At 38.5% G+C, this 16,159-nt stretch overlaps 1 protein-coding gene across 2 annotated transcripts in view; it reads left to right on the top strand.

Moving 5' to 3' along the window:
* Window positions 1-12,991, top strand: part of LOC126185208 (membrane-associated guanylate kinase, WW and PDZ domain-containing protein 1) — a 392,577-nt gene extending 379,586 nt beyond the window's left edge. For both annotated transcript variants that reach the window (XM_049928090.1, XM_049928091.1), the window contains exon 17: window positions 9,458-12,991. In XM_049928090.1, the coding sequence (XP_049784047.1) occupies window positions 9,458-9,693 (236 nt within the window). In that variant the 3' untranslated portion in view covers window positions 9,694-12,991. The remainder of the gene's footprint in view (window positions 1-9,457) is intronic.
* The last annotated feature ends 3,168 nt before the right edge of the window (window positions 12,992-16,159 follow it).

Genomic DNA, 16,159 nt, shown 5'->3' with positions numbered 1-16,159 from the left:
AATCACCCCAGTGGCGGCATTCTTCTTCGCCAAAGCCGCAAACAAACACAGTCTGCCGGTAAAGTCATGACAACTGTTTTTTGGGATTGGAAAGGGGTACTGTTGGTCGACTTTATGCCCACTGGGACCACAATTTACGCTGATAGGTACTGTGAGACTGTGTAAAAACTCAAACGGACAATTCAGAACCGGAGAAGAGGAATGTTGGGCAAGGATGTACACATTCTCCATGAAAACGCTCACCCACACATTGCTCGGCACACCGTTGCTCTCCTGCAACAGTTTCAGTGGAACATAATCACCCACCCACCCTATAGTCCTGACTTGGCGCCCAGTGACTATCACCTGTTCCCTAGGTTAAAAGAACATTTTGCCCGAAAGCAATTTGGCTCCGACGACAAGGTGAAAGAAGTGGTTCATAACTTTCTGGACAGCATGGCGGTGAGCTGGTATGACATAGGCACACAAAAACTGACACACTATCTACAAAAATGCACCGACAGAAGTGGTGATTATGTCAAAAAATAGCTAAATGTTCAAGCTGTAAACTGATGTAAACCATTGTAGAAATAAACAGGTCTATGTACTCATAAAGATATAGGAGACCTTACTTCTAGGATTACCCTCATACATCAGCACACACTTTTTAGATATATGACAGGTGAAATTGTTTCTCAGTGGGTAGTATCTTTCCATCAAAATTGCTGGTACTAAGTCTATTAACAAGCCATGACATGGAGGAGAAATAATTTCTTGATGTTCATAGCTTTGTGTTATAAAAGGGTATTCTACAAGAAACCACACAGGGGGTATACTTGATTCTTCCATCAATATTTCATGTTCCCTTATGAGGTACAAATAGTAATAGGCATCACAAACATGGAAAGTAAAATTTGTTCCACTATTTCAATTGCTTTCTGTTGCAAGCAATCATTTGATCTCAAGTTATCCACTTCTTCCCCTTCAAGTTTTTGATTATTATAATCCAAAATAACATTATATATTATTTATATATATCCTCTGCTCCCTCCCTTCCTGCTCCCTTGTCCAATTATCTCTGTGCCCGAAGCAGTGTAGCATGTTGAGAGCATGTAGACCAGATATTCCCTTCTTGATCTTCTTGATGAAGATTAAGATATTCCCTTCTCTCAAAAATCATCTGTTCTTTTCTCATTCTCAGTTTGACAGATGTACGTTAAGAAAGATATTTTCTGTTAGCCATGTAAACACCTATTGTTGGTATTTTGAATCCTTCAAATTCTCTGTAGAATAAGTTAAAAATAACACAGAAAATTTAAATGGTAAAAAATGGGTGTATTTTGATTAAAATGAATTTGTGATTGGTATTTCAAATAGAGGAGTAGCAGGGGCCAGATGTCATCCAGCCGCAGATATTTCCAGGGCTTCACATGTTTACTGTGTAGCCTGTTTTGTTGGTACCTTAAGAGCTGTGACTCAAGAGATTAAATGACATGTAGTGAGGAGAGTACCCAGCCATGCGAACTGGTTTATTATTTTTGATGATTGGCTTCTTTGGTCTTAAGGCTTGTTGTATGTGGTGACTGCTGTAAGGAATGTGGCCTCTAGGTGCTGCGATTTGGCTACTAGACTTCCATATTACCAAATTTTTTGTTCTCTGTGGATTAGTGTGCTTAGGACATCTTGTTGTGAATGGGTATGACAGCTGGAGGCATGCAGTAAGAAGCCGAAAACACAGCCTGCTGAGGATGAAGAGAAACCAGTTCTGACGGCAATCGTCCCATATGTCTGGAACATATCAACAAAAATCGGAAGAATACTCCGGGAAAGCAACGTCAAGTTCTTGTGCTGCCAGCTACTCAAGATGAAAGCACTGTTGGGAACAGTTGAGGATGACCTAGGACTTCAGATATAAGGAGTCTGCCACATCCCTTGCATCATCATCATCATCATCATCATCATCATTTAAGACTGATTATGCCTTTCAGCGTTCAGTCTGGAGCATAGCCCCCCTTATACAGTTCCTCCATGATCCCCTATTCAGTGCTAACATTGGTGCCTCTTCTGATGTTAAACCTATTACTTCAAAATCATTCTTAACCGAATCCAGGTACCTTCTCCTCGGTCTGCCCCGACTCCTCCTACCCTCTACTGCTGAATCCATGAGTCTCTTGGGTAACCTTGCTTCTCCCATGCGTGTAACATGACCCCACCGTCTAAGCCTGTTCGCCCTGACTGCTACATCTATAGAGTTCATTCCCAGTTTTTCTTTGATTTCCTCATTGTGGACACCCTCCTGCCATAATTCCCATCTACTAGTACCTGCAATCATCCTAGCTACTTTCATATCCGTAACCTCAACCTTGTTGATAAGGTAACCTGAATCCACCCAGCTTTCGCTCCCATACAACAAAGTTGGTCGAAAGATTGAACGGTGCACAGATAACTTAGTCTTGGTACTGACTTCCTTCTTGCAGAAGAGAGTAGATCGTAGCTGAGCGCTCACTGCATTAGCTTTGCTACACCTCACTTCCAGTTCTTTCACTATGTTGCCATCCTGTGAGAATATGCATCCTAAGTACTTGAAACCGTCCACCTGTTCTAACTTTGTTCCTCCTATTTGGCACTCAATCCGTTTATATTTCTTTCCCACTGACATTACTTTCGTTTTGGAGATGCTAATCTTCATACCATAGTCCTTACATTTCTGATCTAGCTCTGAAATATTACTTTGCGAACTTTCAATCGAATCTGCCATCACAACTAAGTCATCCGCATATGCAAGACTGCTTATTTTGTGTTCACATATCTTAATCTCACCCAGCCAGTCTATTGTTTTCAACATATGATCCATAAATAATATGAACAACAGTGGAGACAGGTTGCAGCCTTGTCTTACCCCTGAAACTACTCTGAACCATGAACTCAATTTACCGTCAACTCTAACTGCTGCCTGACTATCCATGTAAAGACCTTTAATTGCTTGCAAAAATTTGCCTCCTATTCCATAATCTTGTAGCACAGACAATAACTTCCTCCTAGGAACCCAGTCATATGCCTCTTCTAGATCTATAAAGCATAGATACAATTCCCTGTTCCACTCATAACACTTCTCCATTGTTTGCCGTAAGCTAAAGATCTGGTCCTGACAACCTCTAAGAGGCCTAAACCCACACTGATTTTCATCCAATTGGTCCTCAACTAATACTCGCACTTTCCTTTCAACAATACCTGAGAAGATTTTACCCACAACGCTGATTAAAGAGATACCTCTGTAGTTGTTACAATCTTTTCTGTTTCCATGTTTAAAGATTGGTGTGATTACTGCTTTTGTCCAGTCTGATGGAACCTGTCCCGACTCCCAGGCCATTTCAATTATCCTGTGTAGCCATTTAAGACCTGACATTCCACTGTATTTGATGAGTTCCGACTTAATTTCATCCACCCCAGCCGCTTTATTGCACTGCAATCTATTGACAATTTTTTCCACTTCCTCAAATGTGATCCTATTTCCATCATCATTCCTATCCCATTCTACCTTGAAATCTGAAACATTCATGGTGTGGTTTCCTGTAGTCATGTCCTAGTTCATGAACCACGGGCAACGTATGAGTGGCCCAGTAAGTGGTCCCGACAGTCGGGATACCAGTTACTTTGGAATAAGGCTGGGCATCTCGGACATATTCTGAGTTGTGGTCACCTTTGTGCTCATATGGCAAAGACTACCAAATCCACCGGTTAGTCCCTCAGCCGTTAGGGGTAAAACCCAATGGGACTCGGGGCAAGTAAGGCCAGCAACCTGCTTCCCTGGTACTTTAAATATGATGCTGGCAACAATCAGAGCAAAATGCCTCGGACCTTTGGAGGTGACGGAGTTCCACCTCTAACTGACATCCCTTGCAGTGCAAGAAAATTTATGTAGGCCCAAGTATCCAGACAGGACACGAGAGATGTACTTGAGCTTTAACACCACATAGGCAACAAACAGCTGACAAAGTCTTCTGTAGTAGGCACTGCATCTTCCATGGACTTGCCATGAATTACAATGGCACCAAGTTGGTACAGCATCTGAAAACCTTCAGGAAGTGTATTCTCGATGAGACTGTAGAGATCCAACTACATGACAAACTAATAAATAAAGTAATGGCTTTTAAGTAAGCAAAGCCAGGGACTGAGGCTTGAGCATGATCAAAGACAGTGGCAAGCTGTGTGGAAATCTGCTCCCTTCACGGTAACTGAAAAAGACAAGAATGTGTTTTGTCATGCCAACAGAGGCCAGTGTCTGGCACTGGCCGTGAGGCAACTAGAAACCTGGATCGAGTCCCGATGTTGCACTTTCTGCACCACCACACACAGTCTGTCATGTTCATGTGCAGAGGCTGCCGGTGAGAGGTGGTGGGGGACTGGTTATAGAGGTGGCACCAACAGAAAACAATCAAGACATCATTAATGCCTGAAGATGGCAAGTAGTCGGCTTGACAAAATATTGCAACTTCCGAATGACACCACCCACTCGAATACCTGGGAAATATTCAAAACATTGAGAACTTTCTTCTGGCTTTCCAGAAGTTAGAATGAAGTCTGCTGTTCTCAATTTTAAGGTGTCCGTGAGGTTTATGGGCCTCATTTTCAATCTTGAACATATGTGTTTGCCACATCTGAAGGACATAAAAGACATTTACTCAAAGTATTCAGCATTTTAAAATGTGTCATCTGTGAATGATGATGAGCTGACTTCCAGCTGTAGTGTGCCTTTGGACCTGAGCACCTTCATTATAAATTGGCAGTGCACAAATCTAATAGACTGTCATATGTGAAGGTACTGGATGCATTCCAGCACAAGGTAACAAGGCTGACCATGACAGCTTTTAGGACCGGTACTGTTTGTAAACTTTGTACTGAGACAAGTTATCCACCATATTATATTAAACATTAGCTGGTCATGGTGTGACAAGCATGCAAAATGTATGCTTTACCTCAGACACCAGAATACAATACTGCTGCCTGCATTCAAATGGAATGAATTCTCAACAACAGTCTGTAAGCAGCAAGACCTTTTCATCCATTCATTCCAGGCAAAGAATGTCCATTATTAATGTAATTAACTAATTTAGTGAATAGTACACTTCTTAAATAAGTGTTTTATAAGTCATTTAGATCTGCATGTGTAACTTTGTATGTGCCAAGAGATCGAAAAAAAGTTAACTGCCTTTGACATTGTCTTCAGAATTCTTCTCTTAATGCATATACAGTTCTCAGTTCAAAGGTATATGCAGTTCTGAAGCCAGTGGAACAGATGAGGTGTAACTGAGGAGAGAAGTTTCTTTTCTGCTATTCACAAAGCCCTTCAGGAAGTATACTCAGCAGTTAAAATGGTTTGAAACATACAGGAATTCTTTGTTTTGCACAAATGAGGGGGAAAGAGGTATCATGCTGCTAGATTAAGGGCATGTTGGAATCCAGGTAAAGAAGTAAACTGTTACAGCAGTCAAGAAGGCCTGCTTAGGTTACAGATCCAAACAATTTGATATTCCCCTGCATAATGACATGTCACTGTTTAGTAAGATAATGCCTCTGTGGAATTGAGGAAGGTTACTCAAACTGTTTTATGTATTTTAACCTTGTCTGTCACATTTCAATATCGTTATTAAAGACCCAGCTGTCCGACTCTGCCAAAAAATCCATTGTGATAAAATATTGATGACTGTTATTCTTAATTTAAATTTCTTTATTGATCAGAGCATCTCTTGTTGAGTAATCATCTCTCACTTCTGTAAAATGATATGCTATTTTTTACACTGTCTAATGTCACAGCATCAAAAACACCAAACATTATTATTTTCAGCAGTGAAATGGAAATTATTAAGAGGTTTTGAACATGAGTTTAATTCTGTGCAACATTTTAGATCAGTTATACAATGTCGAGAGGTGGCTCACAAGACATTAACTGAAGTGCAACATCCCACTTTCTTGCAACATTTTATCTATCGAATATACAGGGGAAAGCAGATACTCATTACCTAATATCTAAAGTTCAGATTTCCATAACACTGCCACATAGTACATGTGAATACTGCCAAGTCAGCAAGTGAGATTTATTCTCCTGCTCATACACATGTGGAGTACTATCAAAGAGGACTAATTGTTAAAGGGCATCTTCTATACACCAGAGCTTCACTTAAAATGTTTACTAGCTAAACTGGCATTCAGGCATATAACCCATTGTCAGCAGCAACTGATACAAATGATAACAAACAGTTGTTTGTACACCAGTCTCTACAATGTAACAGTTGTACACATAACAGCTGAAACATAAGTCTATGTACATTATGAAACCATATATCAATGATATTCATGTCAATTGTAAATTATTTGTGTAGTTCAGTTCGGTGTTCACCTAGAAAGCAAACAACAATGTAGATACCTAGAATCCATTTACAACCGTATCTGTGTTTTATGATAGAATATGAAATCTATACTACCTCACAGTGCACAAGTTGTGTGTGTTGCAGCTGTCAAATCTTAAATGGTACCATTTCTTGGTCACGTTGGACACAACTGTCATTTAACATATATATGGAGTCAACAGGAGGACCAAAGAGCCTGTATTACAAAAAATGCACCGTGAATAAATTATCCAAATGGGATGGGAATCGGTAGATTTGATGCTCATGTACAGACAAACAAATGATTAGAATCTCAGACAAATATGATGAATTATTCAAGAGATGGTTCAAATGGCTCTGAGCACTATGGAACTTAACATCTGAGGTCATCAGACCCCTAGACTGAGAACTACTTAAACCTAACTAACCTAAAGACATCACACACATCCATGCCCGAGGCAGGATTCAAACCTGCGACCGTAGCAGCAGTGCGGTTCTGGACTGAAGCGCCTAGAGCCGCTCAGCCACAACGGCCGGCTTATTCAAGAGAAAGAGCTTCACAAATTGAGCAATTCAGTGATATCTTGCTCCACCTCTGACCTTTATACAAGCACTTATTCAGCTTGGCACTGGTTGATAGAGTCGTTAGATGTCCTCCTGAGGGATATCATGCCAAATTCTTTCCAGTTCGCGCATTTGATCATCAAAATTGCAAACAGGTTTGAGGGCCTTTCCCATAATGTTCCAGATATTCTCAATTGGGGAAAGATCTGGCAGCCTTGCTGGCCACGAGAAGGTTTGGCAAGCATGAAGAGAAGCTGTAGCAACTCGTGACATGTAGGGGCATTATTTTGCTGAAATGTAAGCCCCAGGTGGCTTGCGATCAAAGGCAACAAAATGGGGTGAAGAATACTGTCGACATACCACTGTGCTGTAAGGATGGCGTGAATGACAACAAAAGGGCTGCTGCTGTGAAATGAAATGGTACCCTAGAACATCACTCCTGGTAGTTGGGCTGTATGGTTGGCTTCCGAATCCCACCACTGTCCAGTATGTCTCCAGACACATCTTCACTGTGGAATCTTATTGACCAGAGTAGAATTCTGTTTAGTGATGAGTCCCTCTGTGAACTGAGCCTGACTGCAGATGGTGAGAGTTTCTACTGCTCGTCTTCAGGCTTGCCAAATCTTACCTCGGCCAGGAAGGTCGCCCAATATCTCCCCAGTCGAGAATGTTTGTTACATTGTGGGCAGGGCTTTTCAATCAGATTGAGATTTTGATGATTTCTCTTGAATAAATCATCAGTTTTTTCTGGAAATGTAATCATTTGTTCATCTGTACATAATGCATCACATCTACCGATTTCCATGCCATTTGAATAATTCATCCGTGGTGCACGTCATTATGTCTTAGAGTGCATTTTACATCTTTGTACTTACTGTCTGTCCAAACATGGTAATTTTACATGTATGAATGCGTGTCACAGGTGCATATTTATATGATCTCAGAAGTAACAAGAGATGTGTAATATAGACTCTTTGGCCTATATGCCAGTTCTGTATTTACATTTTATAACAGTTGTGACCTGTGAGACCAAGAAATGTCATTGTTTAATATTGGACAGCAGTAACATAAGTGACAATTGTATACAGTGAGGTAGAACAGATTTCATACCTTATCATATTAACACAAACATGGTTATCATTGGATTCTAGGTATTCTAGGTATCCACCTGGTTTTTTGCTTTCTAGATGAACATAGAGCTGTACATACAAATAATTTATAATTGTCACAAATCTCATTAGTATAGAGATGCATAATCTAAGTAGACTTACATTTCTACTGTTAGGAATACAACTGTTATGTTGTAGAGATGGACGTCATGCAGTTATTTGTTGTCCTTTGCATATGTGCCACTGATGATAGACTATACACCCAAATACCAGTTTAGACTCTAAGCATTTTATGTGCAGCTCATGGTGTTTCAAAGTTGTCAGTTAACAAATAGTATTTGCAAACTGCAGAGCACCAGTTTCTCAAGATCTCTAGAAAGGTCTACGGTTCCAGATTATCATTCCTGAAATAACTTATGTCTATACAAATTTCCTAAAATTTTAGAGTGTCTTTGTGAAGTTTTGCTTTTGGAATTGTGTATCAGTAACAAACATGAACCAATACCCATTATTGCCATACAGTGCAATTAAATGTTTGGTTGCCTTTTCTTCTAGCTGTCACTTTTTTGTCCTTTGTGTTGAGAATAAATTTTATTATGTGATACCAAGCTGTTTCTCATATCCCATAAATTTTGTGGCTGTCATTATGGACTTTCTAATGGCCTCTTCATTTTACACATAGACTTGAATTTTTCTGTCAAGAAACAGTTGACTGTGCATTCTGTATTTGATGCGATTCAGTTTCATACAAATTCATACTGATTTTGTGTGTTTGTTGTGAAAACAGCAGTTTATTTGAAGGGAACCTCACATTTCTAGAATTCCTGGATGTTTTCCCAGCAATGTTTCTGTGAACAATCACATAAGTTGTGTCAGATCTAAAACTCTCATTTTTTTACTTTAACAAAATGTAATTTATATTTTGATTTACTGTGTGGATGTGCTCATGTAATCGTTTTCATCAGGTCCAGTATAGTATTGCCTATGCCTTTCAGTTGAAAGCTTTTTATATAGATTTATTGACTTTTTCATCAGGTGCTACTGACACTGTTTACATCATAGTGTGAGAGAAACAGCTCATATGAGCTTGAATATCCTCCACTTTAAGGAGAAAGGTATCTTTATGTACAGATGGCTTATGTAAATCAACAATATCATTAATTTAATGAGGTGTGGCCAAAAATCTGTGCACATTGTAGAAACTTTAAGTAGTATATTTGATCTTAACAGTTTTCCTGTACATTGAGATAATTTAATCAGATACCAGATCGGTTATTTCTGTTAATATACACATGTGATTTTCGTGTATAAACTAGAGCTGCATTTTAATTTCACATTGTGAAGTCATTGTACCTGTCTGAAAGCTGCAAAATATTTGTGGTCTTAGGACTCAAATTTGCCCTTTTATATGTTGTGCAGAGCCTTCAGGTGGTCTGGGTAGCGGAGCTGCTGCGTCACCCCCATCTGGATGCCCACCCACCCATGGCCAGCCTGCTGGTCTGAGGCCAAGTAGTGTACTGGCGCAGCAACAACAACCAGCACAACCAGCATCTCAGCCACCTTCTCAGCAACAGCAACAGCAGCCACAACAACAGCAAAATGGGGGCCGCAATGGGGACCCAGTTTACTGGGACCACCGTTACAACCAGAGCTGACAGTAATTCCATCATGTCACTGCCAGCTGCTTTGCTTTGGTGCCTAATTCAGTTCATTTATGTTTCTCTTTGTCCTTGAAAGAGGGATTGCCTACAGATGTGAATGTTTTCCTTAGCAGTGGATGCTTTTTTTTTGTCCACGTTGATCTCATGTATGCTAAGATGGGACACATTTTTATGCTGTCGAATCTCACATGTGACTGTGGAGAGAAGATGATTCCTCTTAAAATAAACAGGAGCATACTCTGCCCGTAAAATGTTCGCAGACAGGATCTGCTGTTTGCCTTTGTAGCTGTAGTTTGTATAAACGTGCTGCTGCTGCTTTTGGTGCTTTGTTACTCTCTCTCTGGCAGCGTCAAAAGAAACAGACTGTACTGTTTGTGCTGATATCACAAAGAGAGAGACTGTAAAAAGATTGTAAGGCTACTACAGAAATGAGCAGAGCAGCCTGTGAAATATCAAATAATCTGCAGAGGATGTGTGTTAAAGGAAGTACCTGAAGTTCAAAAGGAATTTCAGTTCTTTTTGTTTAGAGATCTGTGCCTTAGCTGTACACTCTGATTATACCGTAATAAAGAATAAGAAGTCCTGTAAGGCAAAGAACCAGGCTTTTCAAAGAGCACTTACAATAAATTTAAGTATATTTGTTCTGTAAACTTTGTTACAATTTTACTCAAGTTGTTGTTTGTAAGAAAAATGCTTTCTGTAGATTTTTTTATTTTTTTTTTTATTTTTTATTCAGAGTGTTTAAAAATTTAATAGAGAATTCTGTGTATGTCAATTTCATTTCTCTGTGACTGTTATCTGTAAATATGTGTACATATTAAAACTGCTACTGTTAATGTATATCCAACATTCAAAATTTTAATTTAATATCTTTGTTGTACAATCATGTATAGAGTTACTAGCTGCAGTACAATGGGCAGAAAAGTTGCCTGCCTGCTTTTTGTACACAGAATGGTTGATGGGTGCCAGTGAAAGTTGTGTGGTTTTTATTATTATGAATTTATACTGAATGATGCTGAAAATATTGTGTGATTTGTGTCTGTTGTAATCCATTAAATGTAAGTTGTACTTAATTAATGTTCAGGTTACTTCTTATACAGTGAAATCTTTGCATTATGTTCTTCAGATTTTTTGTTTGGTGCATAGTGACATTGTTATTATTGAGTTTTATAGCATTTTAAATGATGGTAAATGCGAGTAATTAGTTTGCTGACTGCCATAACTGAGAGAATATTCTAGTCTTTTATCATTCACATTTGTTAAAGCAATTCATTGTATTTTTAGTTTTTTTGCTGTGGGAAGACATACTGTTGAAATGTCATTACAAAAAAATCTTAGTTTTTCCCTCATGTATCCTTAGTTATTTTAAAAAAAATTGTATTTTTTGACACAAATCAATCAAAGTCTGCACAGGACTTTGAGATTGTCATTCATGGACCATGATATTTAATGACACTTGCACGCAGTGGCCCTTGACAGTTCCAAAAATTTTTGAATTCAGCACTATGAGAAAATATTGTAACAGTTGTTTTTAGAGTATTTTCCCTCATCTCTCATATAAATATCTTCCAAAGATTTGCTCTTAGTTTCTACATTTCCTTTCCAATTTGTGAAAATAATTTTATTTGATTGCAGTTAAAAACCTCTAGACTGCTTCACCTGATTCTGGAAAATCCAAATAATGTAGGTGCTAACTGCTGTATACTGAATTTTCTAAATTAAACATTGTGGGATAGTACTTTATTTGCATTTTATAGACTCTGTTGTAATCAAGTGGGTCACGTGAAAGACTGAGAGAACATTGCATTTCTATGTTATTTTCCAATCTTAGATCTTTAATCATTGTGGGGAACCATTTGGAGAATCATTTTATGTTCAGGCATCACATTAGTGGTAACATCAAATTATGTTTGTGACACACAGTTTTCAATGACGGATTAAAATGGTATTTTGTGTAGACGTGTTACAATTTTTTAAATGCAGAAAAACATTGCAATAATCATTCCCGTGACTTGGAATAAATAACTGCATATTTGCCTTATGCTCTTGCATTCTACATCTATAAGCAGATCTGTCTTTATGATTTGGAGCAGAAACACTGAAGTGAATGGGAAGCTTGGGGTGTTACCCCTGCACCCTCCCACTACTATTCGTTTTTTAGGCGAGCACATGTGCTACCACAGGTACTGTAACAATCATTGTATTGTAGCCTTTACTGATGATAAAGATAATTTGAGCTCCAGATTGTTTGTTAAATTCACAGGTGGAGTGAATATTGCATAACTGAGTATGATGTTATGGCTATGTTTGCCGGACTCACTTTGAGGCTGTTAATCAAGCATCAGGTATTAATAAATAAAACATGAAGTGTACTTTTTGTTTCTACTTGTTGTACTGTGTCTGTGAATATTTATACGCTTTAAATGTTATAAGGAAAGTTATGGCAGAATATAAATAATTTAGGAGTAAAGGAACCTCTCGAAGAATAGCAGAAATGTTGATTCATTGACAGGCACACACAAAAGAGAAAGAAAACATGCTAGCTTTTGGAATATAATCTGGGGATTTGTTCTGAAAGCTAGTGAGTTGGTTTTTTCCTCCCCATCCTCCTCCTTTGTGTGTGCCTGTCGATAACTCAGCATTCTGCTATCATTGGAGATACTTGCATAAAGAATTATTTCATAACTTTTTTTTGCACTGCATAAGAGTTTGCCTCTTTATGAAAGTTCTGATTATGAAAACGAATGTTTCACCTATCATATTTAAAACACCATATTTTGCTCCTTGAGCAAAATTCAAAACATTGTTTACTGCTTTAAAGCCCATCTTCTATAAGAGTTAAAGTCTGTGGGGAATTAATTTCAAAGTACTTGACTTACAGATGAGGAGGCTTTTATAAATATACTTGGGTGAATTGTGTGTAACATGGCACATGATTTTTTTCCCGAAAGGCTTTTAGTATTTCTATATACGGTTCTCATGAAATTTGGAAATCCTGCTATTCGATACACTAAGTTTTGACAGAATATACAAAACAAAACACCAAGTTTCTCGCACGAGTGCTTTATTTCAGAAAAGATGCTATGACATTGCAGTACTGATGTTTCCTATGAAAATTTGAAAGTATAATTTATATTTGTTTTGTATCATATGTCTGGTACAATGCAGTTCTGAAATGTACTGATTTTATGATCTACTTGACATTATTAGAGATTGTGTTGGTGTTGAGCTGTGAAGCTAAGTGTGTTTAAAAATGTCTTTTTCAGTCATTGAAATAAAATGAAAGAATTCATTAATTCTTGAGTAAGTTGAAGTGCCTTTAAAATTGTTAGAGATCCTCCAGTATTAAATGGAGAGCTATATTTTTAAAAAAAATATGTGAATTGTAGACATCCTTGAGTAAATGTGCCTTCTCTATTCAATAATATGGCATATGTAGTAGTTCCCTTTGGATTCCATATTATTACTCTTGAAAGTTTTCTTTTTTGCCACATACATTTTAATGTCAGAAAAAGAAAGAAAAGGAAAAAAGTAAATTTTGCAGTCAGTTATGGTAATACATTATTATAAAAAAAATCTCCAATGAAGCTCATCTTTCCCTTCTAATTCTTGAAATTTTCACATAGTGAATGAAATGGAAAAAGTATATGTTTGGTTATCCCCGTCTGTAATACTGTTTCAATGTAAGCTCCTGTAACATTGCGAGATAGGTATACTGTTAATTATGCTGTTAGAATTTTGTCCTTTCGTGATATTACAAGAATGACTGGACATGAAAATGCTGATGTGTTCTGTTGTGTGGTGTCATGGAGACTTCACATTGGCATTTCTTTCTTTAAACGACAGCCGCACTCAGCTGTGCATCATGAAACTTAATGATTATCATCAAATTGTTTGTGTGTATCTTAATCATTTCATTTAGACAACAAACTAGAATTGCAGTTAAAAGTGTATATTACCATTCTACCATTTTTTAAATACAGTGAAGTACTGATTCACCTTACAATTTGTTTAGACAGTATCCTGCTATTGCCTGCAAAATGTAGGGACTATACAACGAGAAACACTAAAAAAAATTGAATAAGCAGATTGGATAGTATAGGTATAGTAAACGAAGTATAACCTCACACACTATCATAAAGGAGTCATCTTAGTTGTGAAGAGGTCAGAAGGCGCATTAATTTCATCTTGTTACATGAGTAAAGACAATAAGTAAGTGCCACTGAATATTGTGTGTGTTAATGATAACTGTTTGTAGTGAGCCATTATTTTGTTTACATTTGCTCCATTTATGTATTCTTTCAGGCAAAATAAAGTTTATTTCAGCATATAATCAGGAGTTATTGTAAGATTTTCAGATAATTATGTTATATTTTAGTAATTATCAGTTTGGCAAATGTCTTCAGTCATGCACTTACATGAAAACAGATGACAAGAGAGTAAGCATTGCTGTCTGTGTGTGTGTGTGTGTGTGTGTGTGTGTGTGTGTGTGTGTGTGTGTGTGTGGTCTGTCAGAAAGAAACTATTCAATATGTGACTTTAGGTTGCACAGAGAAAAAGATCTACTGGTGCTTGTATATGCAGGGTGAAAAGTATTTAAACCGACAAACTCTGGGAGGTTGTAGGTGACATCAAAACAAATATTTTCCCCTAATGTCATTTTTTCCTATGAGGATTATTTAAACCGGTGGAGGCCGTATTACACTCTTCAGTTGTTAGAGGCCGTATTACGGTCTTCAGTTGTTAGAGGGCGTATTATGCTCTTCAATTGTAGGCAACTGCTGTCCACCAGCGTAGTAGTGCATTGTCTCTGTTTACTAATGGAGCGATACACCTGGAGTGAGTACACTGATATGGTTGGTGCGTACTACATAGCACACCACAATGGACGAGCTGCACAGCGGGTTTATTAATAACAATATCCTAATCGCCGTATCCCACATGATAAGACCTTTGCTGCTGTGTACCAACATCTGTGAGAGACCGGGTCATTTAGCAGATTACCTGGACAGGGACGCTGTCGCATGGTAAGAATGCTGCAATTTGAGGAAGCTGTCTTGCAGCATGTGGAGCGGGATCCTTTAATCAGCACTCGTGCAATTGCACGTAACATGGGGACAAATCAGACAAATGTAAGAACAGTCCTTTGAGAACAATTGTTATGTCCATTTCGCTTAGAGCGTGTCCACGACTTGGAACCAGTTGATTATCCACCCAGAGCACAGTTTTCGCAGTGGTACCTGGAACGGTGTGAAATGCATCCTACATTTCCATCCTCTGTGTTGTTTACCGATGAAGCAACGTTCAGGTGTGATGGAGTCTTCAACAAGCACAATTCGCATGTTTGGAGTGAGGACAACCCTCATGCCACAGTTACTAGCGCTCATCAAGTGCGGTTCTTCATTAACGTGTGGGTCGGTGTTGTTGGGGACTGTTTAATTGGACCGTTTCTGCTACCTAGGCCATTAAGTGGCAGGCACTATTACAATTTTCTCGCCAGAGTATTGCCAGAATTGCTGGAAGACGTCCCGCTCCCTACAAGACAATGCATGTGGTTCCAACACGACAGGACACTGGCACATTTCAGTTGTCGTGTGCATAGATTCCTGGACCGACAGTGCCCAGAAACGTGGATTGGCAGAGGTGGTCCTGTACCATGGCCTGCTCGATCCAGAGATATGTCCCCTCTTGAATTTTTTGTGTGGGGAGAGATGCGCAGCCTTGTTTCGGCAACTCCTGTTGCATCAGAAGAGGATCTGATTGCCCGGATAGTAGCAGCAGCAGGAACAATTCAGGATACTCCTGGGGTTTTTGCCCGTGTCAGACAGAACATGCTCCGACGGTGTAATCTTTGTCTGTGTGTCAATGGAGGCATTTTTGAAAATTTACTGTAACTGAAATTGGGTTGTGTTAATGTGTTGTCTCTTGGTCATAAAAAAATGGAAAAGTGTTTGTTGGTTTAATTAATTTGCCGCCAGAGAAATCTTCCTCTACCAGTTTAAATACTCCTCATAGGAAAAAATGACATTAGGGAAAAATATTTATTTTGATGTACCCTACAGCCTCCCAGAGTTTGTCAGTTTAAATACTTTTCATCCTGTATTAATGATGTGTGCCATATACATTATAGAACATTTCTAATGTATTCAGTGTAGCGTGTGAACCATAATGGCAGGCCAGGATGGCATCTTTCACAGTATAGGAGAAAAAGTAGTTTACTACTACACAGTCTTTTACAAATGTGTCTGGTAACTAGACTGTAAAATTAACAACTAATTGTTTTCTCCATTACATAGACTGCCAGAAAAGAAATAAGTACACCATTGTAGAGGTTTCCAATTCGCTCAAGATTTATTGTTGCAACAGTGCAGATGGAGTACATGAAATGATTACATATACAGATCAATAGCACAAGTGGTCTGGTACCGTGTGTCGACCGATTCAGAAAAACCCATATTAG

This window comes from Schistocerca cancellata, chromosome 4 (assembly GCF_023864275.1).
Source record: "Schistocerca cancellata isolate TAMUIC-IGC-003103 chromosome 4, iqSchCanc2.1, whole genome shotgun sequence".
NCBI lineage: Eukaryota > Metazoa > Arthropoda > Insecta > Orthoptera > Acrididae > Schistocerca > Schistocerca cancellata.
The sequence above is the reverse complement of the archived record's forward strand: the minus strand, read 5'-3'. Positions and strand labels throughout refer to the sequence as shown.